The sequence below is a fragment of the Polyergus mexicanus genome, unplaced genomic scaffold (genome assembly GCF_030449975.1).
Source record: "Polyergus mexicanus isolate NDT 795.1 unplaced genomic scaffold, iyPolMexi1.0 SCAF_16, whole genome shotgun sequence".
NCBI classification, from domain to species: domain Eukaryota; kingdom Metazoa; phylum Arthropoda; class Insecta; order Hymenoptera; family Formicidae; genus Polyergus; species Polyergus mexicanus.
In genome coordinates, this window is record NW_027223336.1 from 6,918,722 (window position 1) to 6,935,067 (window position 16,346).

The window sequence follows — 16,346 nt, forward strand, 5'->3', positions numbered from 1 at the left end:
GTTAAGTAAAATTAATTTTTTATAGTTTTAGTTATTATAAGTAATTTTCTTATTGTTGAGAAAAAAAAATATAAAAAGAAATAAAGTGAAAACTGTATTTGTGTGGCAAATAATATATAATAATTTCCAAACAGAAGTTATATAGTCCAGTTTTATACTTAAATAATTATTATGAACAATTAAATAAATATTATCAATATTATTAAAAAATTACATGTATATCTGTAATAAAACATATTCTGATAGACTTACTTGATAATACTGCGACAACGACGAAAAGGCAGAAAACAGTAACGCGTCTTTTACAACAAATGAGGAAAACTTAAAACAATTTTCGTCAACAATTACAATCTGTTTCTCCCAACTGTCGCGCTATACTTTTGTTTTGTACACAAGACACTTATTGTTAGTAAGTACATTCAGATCTTTTGATTAATCGATATCAATCATTTGAATATTACGTTAAGATAATCCTTGCCAGATAATCAGTGGAAAGAGTATGTTTCATACTCTTGTGCGCCTTATTCTCATGCCATGGAGACTTAAATAAAGTTATGCAATGTGGAATCACATACACACACATACACAGATTTCTTCTCAAAGTGTACTTGAATATTTTTATGCGTAAGATCTGGTATGTTAAAAAATATCTTGGAAAACATATACGATAGATTATAAACAATATTTAAGATGGATTATTATCTCCTAATTTAATTAAAATTTATTTTATTAATAGAATGATATATTTATTACTATAATAATAATTATATATAAAAATTAGTGCTTATATTTCATCATAACATTATTTTATTATGTATATTCTGGCATTGTAAGTTATATATATACATATCTTCTCTGAATATATTCCATCACATTGTGTATACATTTTACTGACAATGAAATAGGCATTTCTAAAAAAAAGCAGGTATGGTTCTTTTTTCTCTTTTTCTCTTTCAAAAATTAGTACTGCTTAAATATAGATATAATAAAAAAGCTTGAAAAGTGTTTCACAGAGTTTAGATTTCAGAGTTGTCATCTTAATCAAACAGTCGATAACTTTTTCGCAAAGAATTAATCACGATATAAGTAAAATCAAATGTTGATACATTCAAAGGAATATTACTATGTACAATTTTAACATGATATAAACTAAATTTCAAGATGAGTACATAAGATGTATAAATGTATAAATTATAACATTAATATATATTCATATTAATATTTCTTCGATACGTGTTAATGAAAATTAAATTAAAGAAAAAAAAAGTTATAGAAAAAAAGAAATTAAACGTTTCTTTTTTATATTGTCTCACATGCCAAAGAGTAAAAGAAATTGAAAGATGAAGATATTGTCAAAATATTATTAGTTATTTAGACAATTTAAAAAAAAAAAAATGTAAAAAAAGAATATTATATATTAAATTTAATAAGCATTTAAAAAGTTGTAGCATAAACTAATATATTAGTAACAAATAAAGTAATGCGAAAAGATCGATCATAAAGAATGTTCTTTCTAAAACTAAAGAAAACAGATCAAGGTCTACATAATTTTCACAATTTGTTTATTTTCAGTCACTTTTAATGCATATTTTTTCGAAGTATTAAAACAAAAGACAAAATTTAATCAACACTTTAACAGATATATATGGTATACATATATATATCGATTAATTTTTAACACTGTGTAGGGGACACGCAATCTCCTCTATTACTAAGCAGCAATCCTTCTTTGCATTGGCATCCTACAACGCATTGCTGCAAAAGAGAATCGTGTAAAATAGATTTTTTAAATCTATAATATAACATTTAAATTATAAAATTTTTTATTTAATCATAAAATATTTCACGTCTAAAACAAAAAAAAAATAGATTTAATAAAATCACATAAATTGTAAATACCATAGTGCAGGGTCGATGAGGGTCCGAGTTGCACGATGGTGGACATGCTGATCCGCAAGTCGTCCATTCCTGATTTTCTGGGCATTGGTGTTGAGCAGCAGTTGTGCCTATATATATGCAATATTATATAAATCTCATCACACATGTTCACATGTCATAATATTGGAAAATTAAGATTAAAACGAGAGAATTAGAGGATATATATTATAATTGATTATTCGTGCAAATTCATAAATTAGATTAATCACAGATTGAATAAACATTGTAATTGTTTACATAACGCGAAAACTTACTGAGAAACACTCCAATTACTACGAGCAATATGAAAGTAGCGCGAGACATTGCGAACGTTTCGATACTTTGTTCTATCGAGTTGCGATTCATACTGTCTGTCAGCATCAAACGCACTGTTATATATACCACCCACTTTGTTAACAAACCTTGATCCATGCTTTGCACATCTGAAATTATTGTCTATTATTTTTATTACGTCATTGACGCACGTTCGCGCATTCATGCATGTACACGATAACGCGATAAACTCCGCATTTGCTGAACGATGATGTTAACCAAGAGTACATACCAGCACATAAATATCACTGAAACATTGATAATGGAGCTTATAAAGCAATATTTTAACTATTATGACATTTATTTCTTTTATTTTATTTTTTAATTATATTGAAGATAGGGTCCGAAGTAGGGGACCGAAACGTCTATTAAATTTCATTTAAAGTTATTTCTAACTTCTGTTTGATTTATGTCTACTTTGCGTTCATGATTTTGCGCATGGTTTATCTCATTGTCAGCCCAGTTATTTATAACGAACATTGCTGCGTTCTTTTACATGTCTCGCAAACGTATTACAAATGAAACTCAAGTTCATTATATATATGTTTGAGTGTTAGAAAAAAATCATTATTATCTTGAGAAAATCTTTACATACGCTTTTATTAATATATTTTCCGCATCGGTTCGGCACATGTTTCATCTGTACACGTACATCATTATTCTCTTAATTTGTTGTCTTCCGTCTATATTTCCGCGCTATTGCGTATAATCATCGTTTTTCTGCTGATCAATCTTTTACCGGCTATTAAAGATTAAATTCTAGTCATAACAATTTTCGAGATAATGATGTAATAATTAAATCGCTGAATATTGTTTACGGTCAGTAATTAGTGTATGTACTTTGCATAAGAGTGAAATTAAAAAAAAAAAAATTCTTATTCGATCAATTGGGAAATTCCGAGCCTTGAAAATATATACGATGCGTCGACTTTGTCAGCTTAAGCTCGACGGTCAATCCGGCCGCTTCCCGAATACGCTTTTACCCTAAATGCCATTTTGCCATCGGCGAGATAGCCCAAGTGAATCAAATTGACCCTTCTGCTTCCCCTCGGTCTTTTTTGGTACATAGGTTTTTTTTATCTCGCGTAAAGAGCGCCGAAAATCGAATATCTAGCGATTAGAATTGAATTTATTACAATCGGGATTTGAATTATTATTTGCTCATACAACTTGATTTTATAATTAATACATTTTTTTAAATAGGAGCAACTAAAATAATTTATTTCGATGACGGACGAATTCGTCGAAAAATTTCGTTTACAAAAATATCTTCGATATATTCTAATTTAGCAAGCATTTATTACATGTAGCGTAAAAATAATGGATTTTAAAGTTGTCGTCTCTATGCAAATTTGTTCGAATCTTATTTTTTAGCCAGAGAGACAAAAATTGTGGCTGATTACTGTCTGTTTTCCCGATCTCCCCTGAGATGAGAATTTGAAAAGGCGCGAACGAGCTATTTCCCTACAGCGGACCGATGCCTTAATTACTTGGAAAACTTGGCGTGTAATTGTGATATCAACGCTCTATTCCCATTGTCTTGACTGTCTTATTCAGCATTTCACGATGCGTCGCCATTCAATTTCGATAGCGGAAAACTCGATTGGGAGTTCTCGAGATTCTCTGCTCGTTCGCTACGGCCTTTCTTTCGCTTTCTAATCAATCTTCATACTTCTCTCTCATTCTACGCCCTATCTTCGTTCTTGTTGTACTGCTTTTATCGCTCAACCTTTGTATCAGAGCAGCGTTGAATAAACGATAACTATCGTCACTTTGCTCTACTGACCTTGTCTCGTTTTTACTGATCGCAATACAGCGAGCGAGATATGTACACAAATTACAAAACATCTAAGGCATTCTCTACTCAATTTTCATAAACTAATGATTTATATTTATTTATAATCGATTCGAAAATATCTTTTCGGGGCTTGTTCTTTTATTGAATTGGATATTTATTCAGTTTATCTTTTGCTATATATATTATTTGATATAGAGAATATATTTCATTTTATGCAAACAGAATGTAATAAATTTATTTAATTATATCGAAAATGAGGGTAAGGTAGCCTTTTTTAACCATAAAATTCACGTTTTTTAGATGAATTATTAATATTATTAATTAATTAATTATTATTGTCATTATTTTAAATCTAAATATACATTTTATTGTATGTATATATGTATATAATAACATTATGTTAAAGAAAACCTTAAGGTAATATGATACATGATTTTTCAGTCGAGATCATTGATAGCTTCTACTATTTCTTTATCTCATAAAAATAGAACTGTGACAAAAATAACAATAACGCGTGATACAATCTAACACAATGCATAATAATGAAAGATGCACATCAGGAATGTCTATATATCATTGAAGAACGGGGAATCACTAAATGTCAAAGTACGCAATATAATACATACATGTTTACTTTGGATTTCCCCAATCGCGTGTGCGTCACGTACAGCATAGAGGTAATTGAACGAAACGACTTTAAAGAGGAAAGAATTTTTCAGTACATTGCTATTATACTACCGCTCGTACGGCAACGGATGCGAAATTATCTTTAAGCAATGTTCTTGCTATTTCAGGCGAAAAAAACACACGCACACTTTTATATAAAATAAATTTATATGCGGAAGATTACAATTCCAGATATACGTTCTTCACGCGACGAATTTATGATAATTTAGTCGTATTATGTATTTCCATAAATCCACATGGATTCTGTATAAAATATCCAAAAAACGGACGATGCAGTGTCAGAGTAAGTTAGATTGAGTTACGAATGGTGCATGGAGATTGAAAATTTATCATAATGTCTCGCACAATAATTATATTACTAATTGCATTGACGATATTTTCTGCACGTAAATATATATGTATATTTAATATTATAATCATACATTCTATTATTGAGATTTCTCAATAATAGTATTTTATAAAAAGAACGTACATAAAATTTTTATTGATATTAAATATTTTTATTCAGCGTTATTTTTTTTCCATTAAACAGCTTATTAAGTATTACATCGATTAAAGAAGAATTAATTAAAAATTAAATTAATATTTGTCCAACATTATATTTGTGATATATATAAATTCTTATTAAACGGTTTATTTTGTTTTATTTATATCGACGAGTGTACCATACGTAAAACATTAAAACACGCTTTTAGAAACGTTTGCAAATCAGCTTTGTTGTAATCGCAAAAATGAGGAATATCAATGCGGATCGGCATGTCAAACAACCTGTAGCAATGTGGGCAAACCTTGTCCCATGATAAACATCGTAAGTGCATAAATATCGCGATCATTTGAGAAAATTCTATAATCCTTATATTTAAAAATGTATTAACTGATATTGCATATATTTTATATTAAAATATATATTATAAAAAATCAATGCTCATTATAGAGATATCAAAGGACTAATTTTTATAGGATTACAACTTGTTAATATCCCATCATAAATATTTCTATTATTTACATTAGTCTTCTTTTAGAGATGTAACGATGCTTGTTTCTGCAAAGAAGGCTATGCACGAGTCAGGGACGATAACAGTCCATGTATTCCTATAAGCAAATGCCCTAAGAAAAGAAATTAAATGTATTCAATATCTTACGATAACGAAAAATTAATTCAACTACCGATTGGAACGGTTATTCGAGTTTTATTCTTAATGTTTTAGCGACAACACATCATATTTCAATTTATCTTACAAATGAAATAACCTTTATATACGGTTTATTATACGAAACATTTGTTAATATATTATATGTCATATATTATGTGTGTGTGTGTTTTTTAAATATATATTGTACAATATTATTTTTTGAATAAATCAAATTTTTCAAATAGATATTGCGTATTGTAGGAAGACAAATAAACTATATAATCTATGCCGTCATTAAAATAATTGGATATCGTACATTTTTAGACATGGTGCAATACGTTCTGTCAACATCACAGGAATGCTAATAGAACTTTCATAATTATAAAAATACTATTTGTCACTGTCAACAACGATACGCAAATTAATGATAAAAACGTGTATATATTTCTATCACTATCGTCTAAAAGATTTAGATTGTGCTCTGTAGCTTTTACACAAATACTTAATTTCTCTTTCTTTTTTCGTAAATTAACTTGATTTTATATATTTTGCATTGATCATGAACGTTACATTAATATGCATAAATAATCTGTCAAACTCTATTGCTACTACTTTTTTCACTTTCGGCACAGAAGTAATCGGAAGAGGAATTAAGTAACGGGCGGGGAGGGGGATTTGTTTATTTTATCTTATTTTATTGTGTTTTAGATGTTTTTTTTTTTTTATTAAATTTTGTGCAAACCATAAAGAATTAGTCTCTATTACAGCGATAAAGATTTATAAGATAATAACTTTGTATGACACATGATAATATGATCGGCGTGAATACATTTTTCGAATGCATTTCTCTCGGTACGTCAAACAGAGATTCGCATGAAACCATTCTTCCGGAATATTACTCGCTAACAAGATAATAATACTCGACTCTCAGAATACACACGACGGAAGTCGGAAACCCCGACATCCTTTCGTCAGGACCGGTTTCGCGTTTGCTCTAAGCCGCTTTTCGGATTAGCAAAGCTTCCATAGTCGTTGTCCTGTTACTGACGACCCAATGCGCCGAACGAAGTAACCGACTCGACGTTCGAACGCACAATCGTGTAAGTCAAATAGTTTGGCTACTGGTTTCGAAGAGGTGCTTCAATATTTGATCCTAAAATGTAATTCACGGAGAAGTCGAAAGAGGATAATGTTCTCAAAATTTCTCGTCTCCATCCTCACGCTAATGCATGTATTCGCTAAATATCGATGAGGTAATTTCTGACTCGGCTCTTTATATAAGTTCGCTGCCGCATTTAACAGCATGATGTTTACAATTAAAATACATTAGACAGTGCACGTCATTCATGTGCGATTTCATATCCGTTCTATCGCTTAACGCCACAGGCGAACGATGTATGCGAGAAATTTCAAGGTACATTGAATAACAAAAACACATATTTTGAAATATCGTACACGAATTATATTTTTATTATTTTTTGGAATTAAACTTCTCGGAATTATATAAGAATAGCTATTCTGAGATATTACAAGTTTTTATTATATTCTTCAATTTTTATATACTGATATACTCACATTGAGATGTTCAGTTATTGCAGTCTACTGACAGAAATGCATATCTCCCATTTCAACATGATAATCGAAGATTGATTCGTCAATTCTACAATTACAAACTCTTTAGTTACAGGTATTTGAAAGAAATTCAAAACAATGTATAACTTTTAAAAATTTGTATGAATTTTTTTCAGTTTCGTGGAAAATAATGTAACTCATTATAACTTTTGTGTATGTAAACGTAGCTCGCGAAAATAAAACTTGATTCACGTGGTTAATCTAATTCGAGCCAGAAGAGTGAGAGAGCGAGAGCCAGAGAAAGAGAGAGAGAGAGAGAGAAGCAAATTCGTTGACGTATATCAAGAGAGCAAGAAGAGATGGACGCCGGTGCCTGAGGGGTTGCTCGAGCTCCTGCCAGCATTTGTTTAATTGGGAACCGACATGGTCGCCATGGCACCCCTTTCGATCGACCGTCCATCCGTCCACGAGATCTCCTCGATATTCAAGTCCCGCGTATACAAAGGCCGTTCGCAGAACGCAAACATTTATTCGCGTTTCCGTTATAGCTTCAATTTTTAAAAAATAAATAAACACGAGAGTCGATAAATTTTTGCAAAATACCGTTCTATTTCCATTTTCCTTTCAGGCATATTATATAAAAATATAATACAATTTACATAATATAATTAAAATAGTTTAGTTGAGCTTTTTGAGATCGCACACATGGTTTTAGAAATTCTAAAGAGGTGTACCTTCATGCAACATTATAAGCTTATAGCCCTTTGTTAGTTTACGTGTTGTGCAAGCTGCTATCGAAGGCCGGCCACGAAGGGGGAGGGAGATTGTGAAATTTTCTGTAACCAAACATGGCCGCCGAATCAACCCTCCACAAAGCATGCGAAACTCCCGCTGCCCTGCCGGAGGTTGCCGCTGCAAGGAAACGAGGGTTGAATTCGAAATGGTGCTTAAAGTACACGTTACGTATTACATATTACGTGAGCTATTATTTCTGCTTGATCATATCATTGAGTTTTTCTATAAAAATAACAATATATTATACTATGAGGATAAAAAGATTAATGTTTTGATAAGTTTTTTAATTGTAAAATGTATGTTGAACTTTTATAAATATCGAAAGTATAATCTTCATATCGAAAAACATAAATAAATGCAACATGTTAAAAAAGCGAAGTTATAATTTTTCAGAATCCTATTGAACAAGCTATTGAAGACTATCTACAATTATCCAAATATTCTAAAATTTGTCGTTCCTTTACGTAAGATGTTTTTGATATGACAAGATTATATCATAGGAGGAAATTTTTGTGTGTGTTATATTTTTATGTATAATCCGTGATTAAGTAATGAGGATTATGTAAATTTCAACAAATTATGAAGCAGCAGATACGGTATTCATCATGTCTATCTAGTTATTTGGCAACTAGATGACTCATTGTCAGCTATATAAATTATGAAGCATTAAATTGTTACGTTTTTCGTTTGCATATGAATTTTAAATATTACGTTATTATAATTAAAGCGATATATAGAGATTAGAGTAGATGAAGATATTTACAGTTTATGTAACATTAGAAGTTTCGTACGATTAACCGTCGGACGCAGAAATTGATCGAAAAAGAAGAAAAATTTTTTTCATTCCTACAAGTGGCTCGTTATCGCGTTCTTTCCTTTTTTCAGAGATTCTCTACTTTGCCATGAACTTCTTTCTGAAATGAACATTCATTCCCTGTATCGGCAAATTGATTGGAAAAATGATTGAGTTCCTCAATCATTCTGTATAGACACACGATTATTATGAAATCCGCAGAAGAATATGTATTTTTTATTACGGAAGCCTTGCAAGATAGTTTTTATATATCCATTCATTTTAACAAAAAAAGGGACTCGTTTTGGTTTTAACTTTAACAGGAATAAATTAGAAACGAATAAGGATAAGAAAACAGAATTAAATAGCGATAAACGATTATTATTCGTGATCTTTATTTTTGTATTACTAAATACTGCTTATATATTTGGAGATATAAAATACACTATAAATTTTATCATCATATATCATATCATATATATGTACCGCCAGTATGTGAATTATATAACAATGTTTTTTGGCTTGTGATTTTAGACAGCCGTGCAATTTGAAACAAGTTTTGGACGTAGATGACGGAAATATTTTTTTTTTTTTTAATGATATTATTTAATAAATTTGTTGTCTCTCTCGGCGAAATCAGGATCCTGGAAACGGCTGTACATGACATTTACATTGTGCCTACATTATCGTCATGAGACACGCGATGCGTAGCGCTACACGCGCGACGAATAATTCACCCTGGCCTCGTACATCTTCGGAACTTTATCTCGAAAGAGGGTGAACACATTCCGAATGTCGCATTGTTTTAACCAGCAAACGACGGACGATTGTGTAACTTGTAAAATTGTATAGTGACATTTAAGTGAGTAAAAATAAAATAAAATGATAAATAGCGTGGATGAGAAAGCTGATCAAAAATAAAAAAGAAATGAGATATTATTTCCAACAGCACGCATACATCGAATGAAACGAGAATCGTGGAAGGGTGATCTGGTCTGCACTGGACATGCTTAAAGCCGCGCATTTCAGCACGAATGACGCTAAGAGAAGCTCTCGTCAAGCTTGATGTAATCCCGACATTATTGTCTCGGTGTCGGTTTAGACTGTCGAATAATCCCGGGATCGCGCGTCCTTGTTTTCCGGTGGGACGCGATAACACTCGAGAATAGCGAGCGGGCCGTAGGGTTAACGGCGTCCGATCCGGTTTTCAATGGGCGATCGACGGAATTTAAAAGCGTCCGATGCACGCTCGTATATACAGCCGCTCGCATAAATCCGCGTATTTCGGGGACAGGTCGGATCGCGAAACATCGGGGATTAAAAAGCGCGCGATCGAAAATATCTCTTTCCACGGATGCATCGGATGCAGCCTATTGCATGGACACCGTTGCACTCTCTTGCGCACATACAAACACATTCAACGAAACTCTTTCGTGTCGTTTTATACAATACATATAAGGCATAGGTTTGATAAAATGTCACTTAAATTGTTTAGTTATTATGATTGATGAACTGAAGGATGAATGAAACATTTTTTAGAAGATCGTACAATAAAAGATATGTAAATTTTTTATTAGAAAATACATTGCCAGCAATAATGCCGAAAACAAATTAGATAAAATTCAACGAATTTTTGAAATATGTGCTACACGCTGAAACGATCCATTGGGAGAGCTAATTATCTAGATCTAGACGTGTAACATGCTGGCGATTCTTCGTAAAGGGAAAAAAGAGAGAGGAAGAAAAGAGAAATGGCCGTGAAAGAAATTCAAACGTCGTTCGGAAGATGGATCGGCCGGTTAGTTCTGTATCAGAATCGATAACACGTGCCTTTCCTCACGGTATTATTAGAGTTTGACGCGGAATGAATCACGCATCAACTTAATCGCATTAACGATAAGCGCTCTGCTTCCAAGGACCCCTCGGGATGTGGATTCTGAGCCGTCGAAGCGCAAATATTAGCGCGCGATATTTCCTCCGCGATTGCTATATCGCCGAGTAAACGCCGAGACTTGGCGAGTTTTCGCGATGACGAGACTGCAATTATCGAATTCATTATCACGCGGACTACAACCTTGCGCAGAGAAACCGATGCGTAACATATATTTAACGTTTATCTACGTGGTGATTCATGTTGCTCGCTATTTTCGTAACAACGTATTCTCTACATAACATCGCGAATATTTTGCGCTACTGAAAATAAGAGATACAATACATTTTAAATACGTGACAGTTTTAAATGTATGCGAATTATTCGGTAAATTCACACCCAATTTTTTCATACAGAATAATTGTCTTTTTTTCGCTTATCGGCATAAATTTAGCATAAATTCACTGGCACGTACAATGTCTCTGATACATATTGAAATAACTGTCATTCTTTTCTAAATTGCCTTCTACTATGATAATTTTTAAGTATCCGTTAAAAGAAAAAAAAAAGTTTCAATACAACGTCTTAAAAAAGAGGGACCTTCTCAACTTTTAAATTTCTGCAAGAAAAGAAGCAGATATTTGCGTTAATAGTCAAGATTCAAAGATACATACGGAGAAAAATAATAGAATCCACATTGAAACGTGTGCGTGCCGAATTAGAAGTCTTAAAACCGCAAGCGATATTTGCGTGTCTAGAAAGCGAGCGATTCAAAATTTCCGATGTCAGCATTAATGGAATTTCGACAGAGAAAGACACACAGAGAGCATCGGCAAATATATCGAGTATTTGAATTTCTACTTGCGTGGACACAGCTGAAAGTGGAAAACATCGGTGACAATGCGAAACGGAAATAGCGACTATAGGAGCATTCTAAAATTAAAATATTTATTAAAAAGGGAAAAAAGCGCTTTTAAAAGTTTGTTTCGACGTATAGCGTATAAATATATAAATATATAAAACAATTAGATACTAAAATATATAAGCGATCGTTTTCCATTGTCAGAAAAACATGAGTAAAGCGCAAACAATACGTGTCGTACCCTAGTAGATCAAATGACGCACATACACACATTACCAGCATAATTAAGCTACTGCCTTTAATTAAGACAATACTAAAGCCCTCCTAAATAGAGAAGAGAAAGAGAATAACGGAGAAAGGCAAAGTATACAATCGAACCAACCAATGTTTGGCAAGGCTCGAATAACTTGCTGCGTCCCGGGTGTATTTCAATGGAAGGGGAAAAGTATCTTGTGTAGATTCTTACGTATACTTATCATTTTTGTCGTAAGATTCGGAAATAAATAAATAAACATTTTATTAACTATTAAATTTTTATTTTTAGAAATTCTATATTAAAAGTTATAAAAAGTTTCTGCATAATCTGCGCATTAAAAATACAATATATAATTGCAGTCAGATATGACGGTAGCATATATGATCAGCTACTACAATGATACTGCAGTGAATACGCAATATACGTATGAATTATTTTTAAAAAAGTAATTTTTGAATTTAATAAGGCAATGATAACGCCCCGTGGGCATCCGTGCATAGGGTAAAAAAAGTATTTGGATACACATAGTTCGAATTTGGTAGCCGTCCCTCTGTGTACCATCTTCCCCCGCGTTTTTGTTGTAATCTCCCGAGGGATGCGTGAACGCACGTACGCTCGGAACTCTCCGCGTATATCGAGTGACCCTCGTCGGGATACGTTCGCAATATAGCCAGGAGTTTACAATTCCGGAGTTTATAAGTCCTCCCCTATATTCTTGCTATTATGCCACATTCTATGATGCATTCTATACGACTTAATAAAAGGATATTTACAGCCGAGAATATGTATATATAAGCAAATTTTTTTCGTGCTTTGCTATTTCTCGTTTCGTACTACAATATTTCGTAGAAATAATATTTTCACATAAATATATACCATATATATGTATATATATATTTTACACATAATTCGTGCGATTTTTTTTTTTTTTTTTTTTTTTTTTTTTTTTTTTTTTTTTTTTATAATTTGTTTAACGGAGCCTCTATATAATCTAAAAATCTAAACAATATTACTTTTTGAAAAGTATGTGTATATATATATATATATACATACAATTTACAGAAGCGGTTAATATTTTTTGAATATTAGAATTTCATTATAGCGTGAATTAACAAATTACCGACTCGAGCGAAAATATCGCAGCGACGTATAAATTTGCTGCAGCCAAAAAAAAAAAAAAAAAATTTGCTCGATAAAATTGCGTTTTCGACATTGCGTGACAGCCGAAGTGTTCCCAAGTGCCAAAAATTGGCGGTTCTCTACGTGATCGGAATTTAGGGGTATCATCGACGTCGACAGGCGACTACAGTGACACTAACTAACGTCGTAATCAAGTAAGCAGTTTAACCGAACGATCCGGTTAGGACGACTTAGCCCTCCGTATCGACGAGGCGTTACTAATTGGTTTATAGATCTCCCAAGTCGAAGTCGGTGTTCAAAGCTCTCTCTCTAGTTAGCTATGTATGTCGGTCATGGACGATCCACCTACCTATCTACTGTTCAAAAACTCGCCCTTCACAAATGTTTAATTAATTTTCTCGATATATAACGGCGCGTTGCCATATCTTGTAGCTGGACCAATATTTCCGGCAACAAGATTATACAATCAAAATTTTACAATCTTTTTTTTAGTTATTTTTGGTATACAATCAATCCTTTTGTGCATTTTTCCGTAGTCTATTCTTACTCAAAAAAGATGATGCTTGAAAGAGAAACGTGCGCGATATCGCGCGTCCTTGAATGAGATATATTCCGTATATTGTGTCCCGTTGGCGAAACATTAACGAAGAGATTTATAGAAGCTGAAACGAGAGAGAAGAATTATATCTGACACGTGCGGCTGTTTCAATGTGTCGAGTGTGTCTCTGTATGTGAAAAATTTTTATCGGAACCTATTCTCGGTAAAATTCGCTCCGACACAATGCCGTAGATATCATATAAAAACGGATAAATGAAAATATTTTTAGACTTTATGTCGCAATAAAATGCAATTTATTTATTACGTTTGTATGTGCGGCGAGTATATCCATTGCGGTTTCGACACAAACGAGATAAAACATTTTTTTTTTTTTTTTTATATATTACTTTTTATATACAATACAAGCAACTTTTATGCGTTGTCCGACGATCTATTCTTACTCGAGGTGCTTCAAAGAGAAACACGATGCGATAACACGTAATGGTACTTGGAACATATCATTTGTCTCAGAATTAAGATATATAATGCAAATCTCCGAGAGACACTTAGGAACTAAACGTCAGGCCATTCTTCTACGAAGTGAAAAATGTCATCCGTATGCAAAACAAATTGCGCGACAGCTTTCGTGGCGTTTCATTATTCCTCTGCGAACGGGGCGACTGTCTAACCTGGCTTTCCCTCGCCTGAGAAATTTAATTCTAGCCGGGAAACCCGGCGTACGAATGCCTGACGTCCTTTAATATCACGGTCACAAGGAGTATGACGCACCGTCACCTGTGGTCGGTCTTTCAAAAATGATTAACCCGATTAAAGAAGAACGGCGGTCCCAGCCGCACCGACGCCGATGAAAAATGGAAGTCGTCCGGACGAAACAAAGGAACCATTAAACTCCCCCTCGCGTACAAGACGGTTGTGACCATGAATTTTATTCTAAATAACGCTATTAATTTTTATCGATATGTGAGTGAATTTTTTGTATCGAATAAACAAAGTAGGCGAACTTGTTTCCAACAACTATTCACGCGTTCATATACAATGTAATATACAAAATTATTATACATATCATATATACCTTCTCTGTGTATATGTTTCTCATTATATTGTATTAACGAAAAAGAAACTTTATTATCTTTTAATCTAAAATTTTTTGTAATAATTCTAATTCATAATAATTTAAAATAGAGGACTTTGATTGAACGAAAATTGTTACACAAACATTCTAAATTAAATAAATTTAACTTAAATTTTAGCTATTTACTTTTACAAAAAACTTGTATTTATTCTTATAATAATTAAGAAAAAAGGAGAAATAAGCTTATTATGCTAAAATCAAAGATAATTCTAAGCAATGATGTAACGGACTTTCTAATTTTGTTTTACATTCTTCAATAATACAAGACTATAAATTAAAATTACAGAATGATACAAAAAAAAAATCAATTATCGTGGCTCTTGTTACAGAGTACATTGGACGGAAAATTTATCCGTTTCCAAACAACTCGACTGTCAATACGTTCGATCGTTTCGTAAAGATAGAAGAGAAATGTCGTACTGACAACCGATTGTCGCACTAACGAACGTTCATTAACATTCTCTGCTTGTCGCAACTGCAGACACGCCATCAATGTGACATTATACATAATCCTAACATTAAACACGCATTAACGGTGAGATTTCGTCGAATGAAATTGGTTGTTACGAATGGATCGAAGGTCGGGGTTTTTGAAAGGAGAGACTACCTGTTGGTATGGAATCTTCATCAATATGGACTTTGATTCCTTCCAAGCCTCTAACGTCAAGGACCTTCGATACCAGATTTCTTATCGAATTTGTTATTACTCGCTCTTTAAGATATTTACTAATAATTTTAAATTCATTCGAATATTCATCTAATCGTGAGTATTCTTTAGCATTTATTTTAATCTGCCTCTTTTATTACATTCTATACAATATCGTCTCTAACAATCTTGTTTATTAAATTTATTAATGTGTTGTAAATGAATTATCCTTAATCGATATATTAACAGTATTAAAATAATATTAAAAATTTATTACAACAATATTAAAAATTGAACGTAATTCAAGTCAAGATGATTCGATAGCTAGATCGAATCGTCTTGACTTTGACACAAGTTGTCAAGAAGGATACAAATTGCTAAATTGATTTTATGATTATCTTTTTACAGCGCTAATTCGCGATAAATGTGTAAAGAAATAATTTTAAATTATTTCTAATTTAATATTGTATTGAGAAAATGAACTGCTGCATAATTTCATTTATATAAATTGTTTAAATATTAACAAAAAATATACGAGGAATTAATGCTGTCTTTCTTATTCAATAAATTGTTTATTTCGATTATTTCAAAATATTTTCACAATTTACTTTTCTTGAGATGTGATAATTTAAACGCGCGGGCAAAGCCCGCATATAAAAGTTCTTTTACTTATAATTTTTTAATGAATATCGAGCAACGGCTAAAATTTTTTGGTGGTAACGAGACGAATCGACCTAGCTGCTATTCTAAACATTTATCGTTCTTGTTACATTCTGAAATAAGTCCCGATAAGATTTCAGATATTATTTTTCTCTTCCTACTTTCATTCTTTCTCTTCAGTAGCAAAACAATT

The 16,346-nt window shown here is 32.3% G+C and overlaps 1 protein-coding gene and 1 long non-coding RNA gene across 6 annotated transcripts in view; one reads left to right on the forward strand and one right to left on the reverse strand.

The window, feature by feature from the left end:
* The window catches only part of LOC138940389 (uncharacterized), a 111,240-nt gene that overhangs the window by 51,138 nt on the left and 43,756 nt on the right, over window positions 1-16,346 (forward strand). The gene's annotated exons all lie outside the window — the stretch shown is intronic.
* LOC138940133 (cysteine-rich venom protein 6-like) lies at window positions 1,546-2,360 on the reverse strand. The gene is made up of 3 exons (XM_070308685.1): window positions 2,193-2,360; window positions 1,900-2,006; window positions 1,546-1,755 (listed from the first exon to the last, which is right to left on the reverse strand). Exons 1-3 carry the CDS (start codon window positions 2,347-2,349, stop codon window positions 1,675-1,677), a joined length of 345 nt encoding a protein of 114 aa, XP_070164786.1. The 5' UTR covers window positions 2,350-2,360; the 3' UTR covers window positions 1,546-1,674.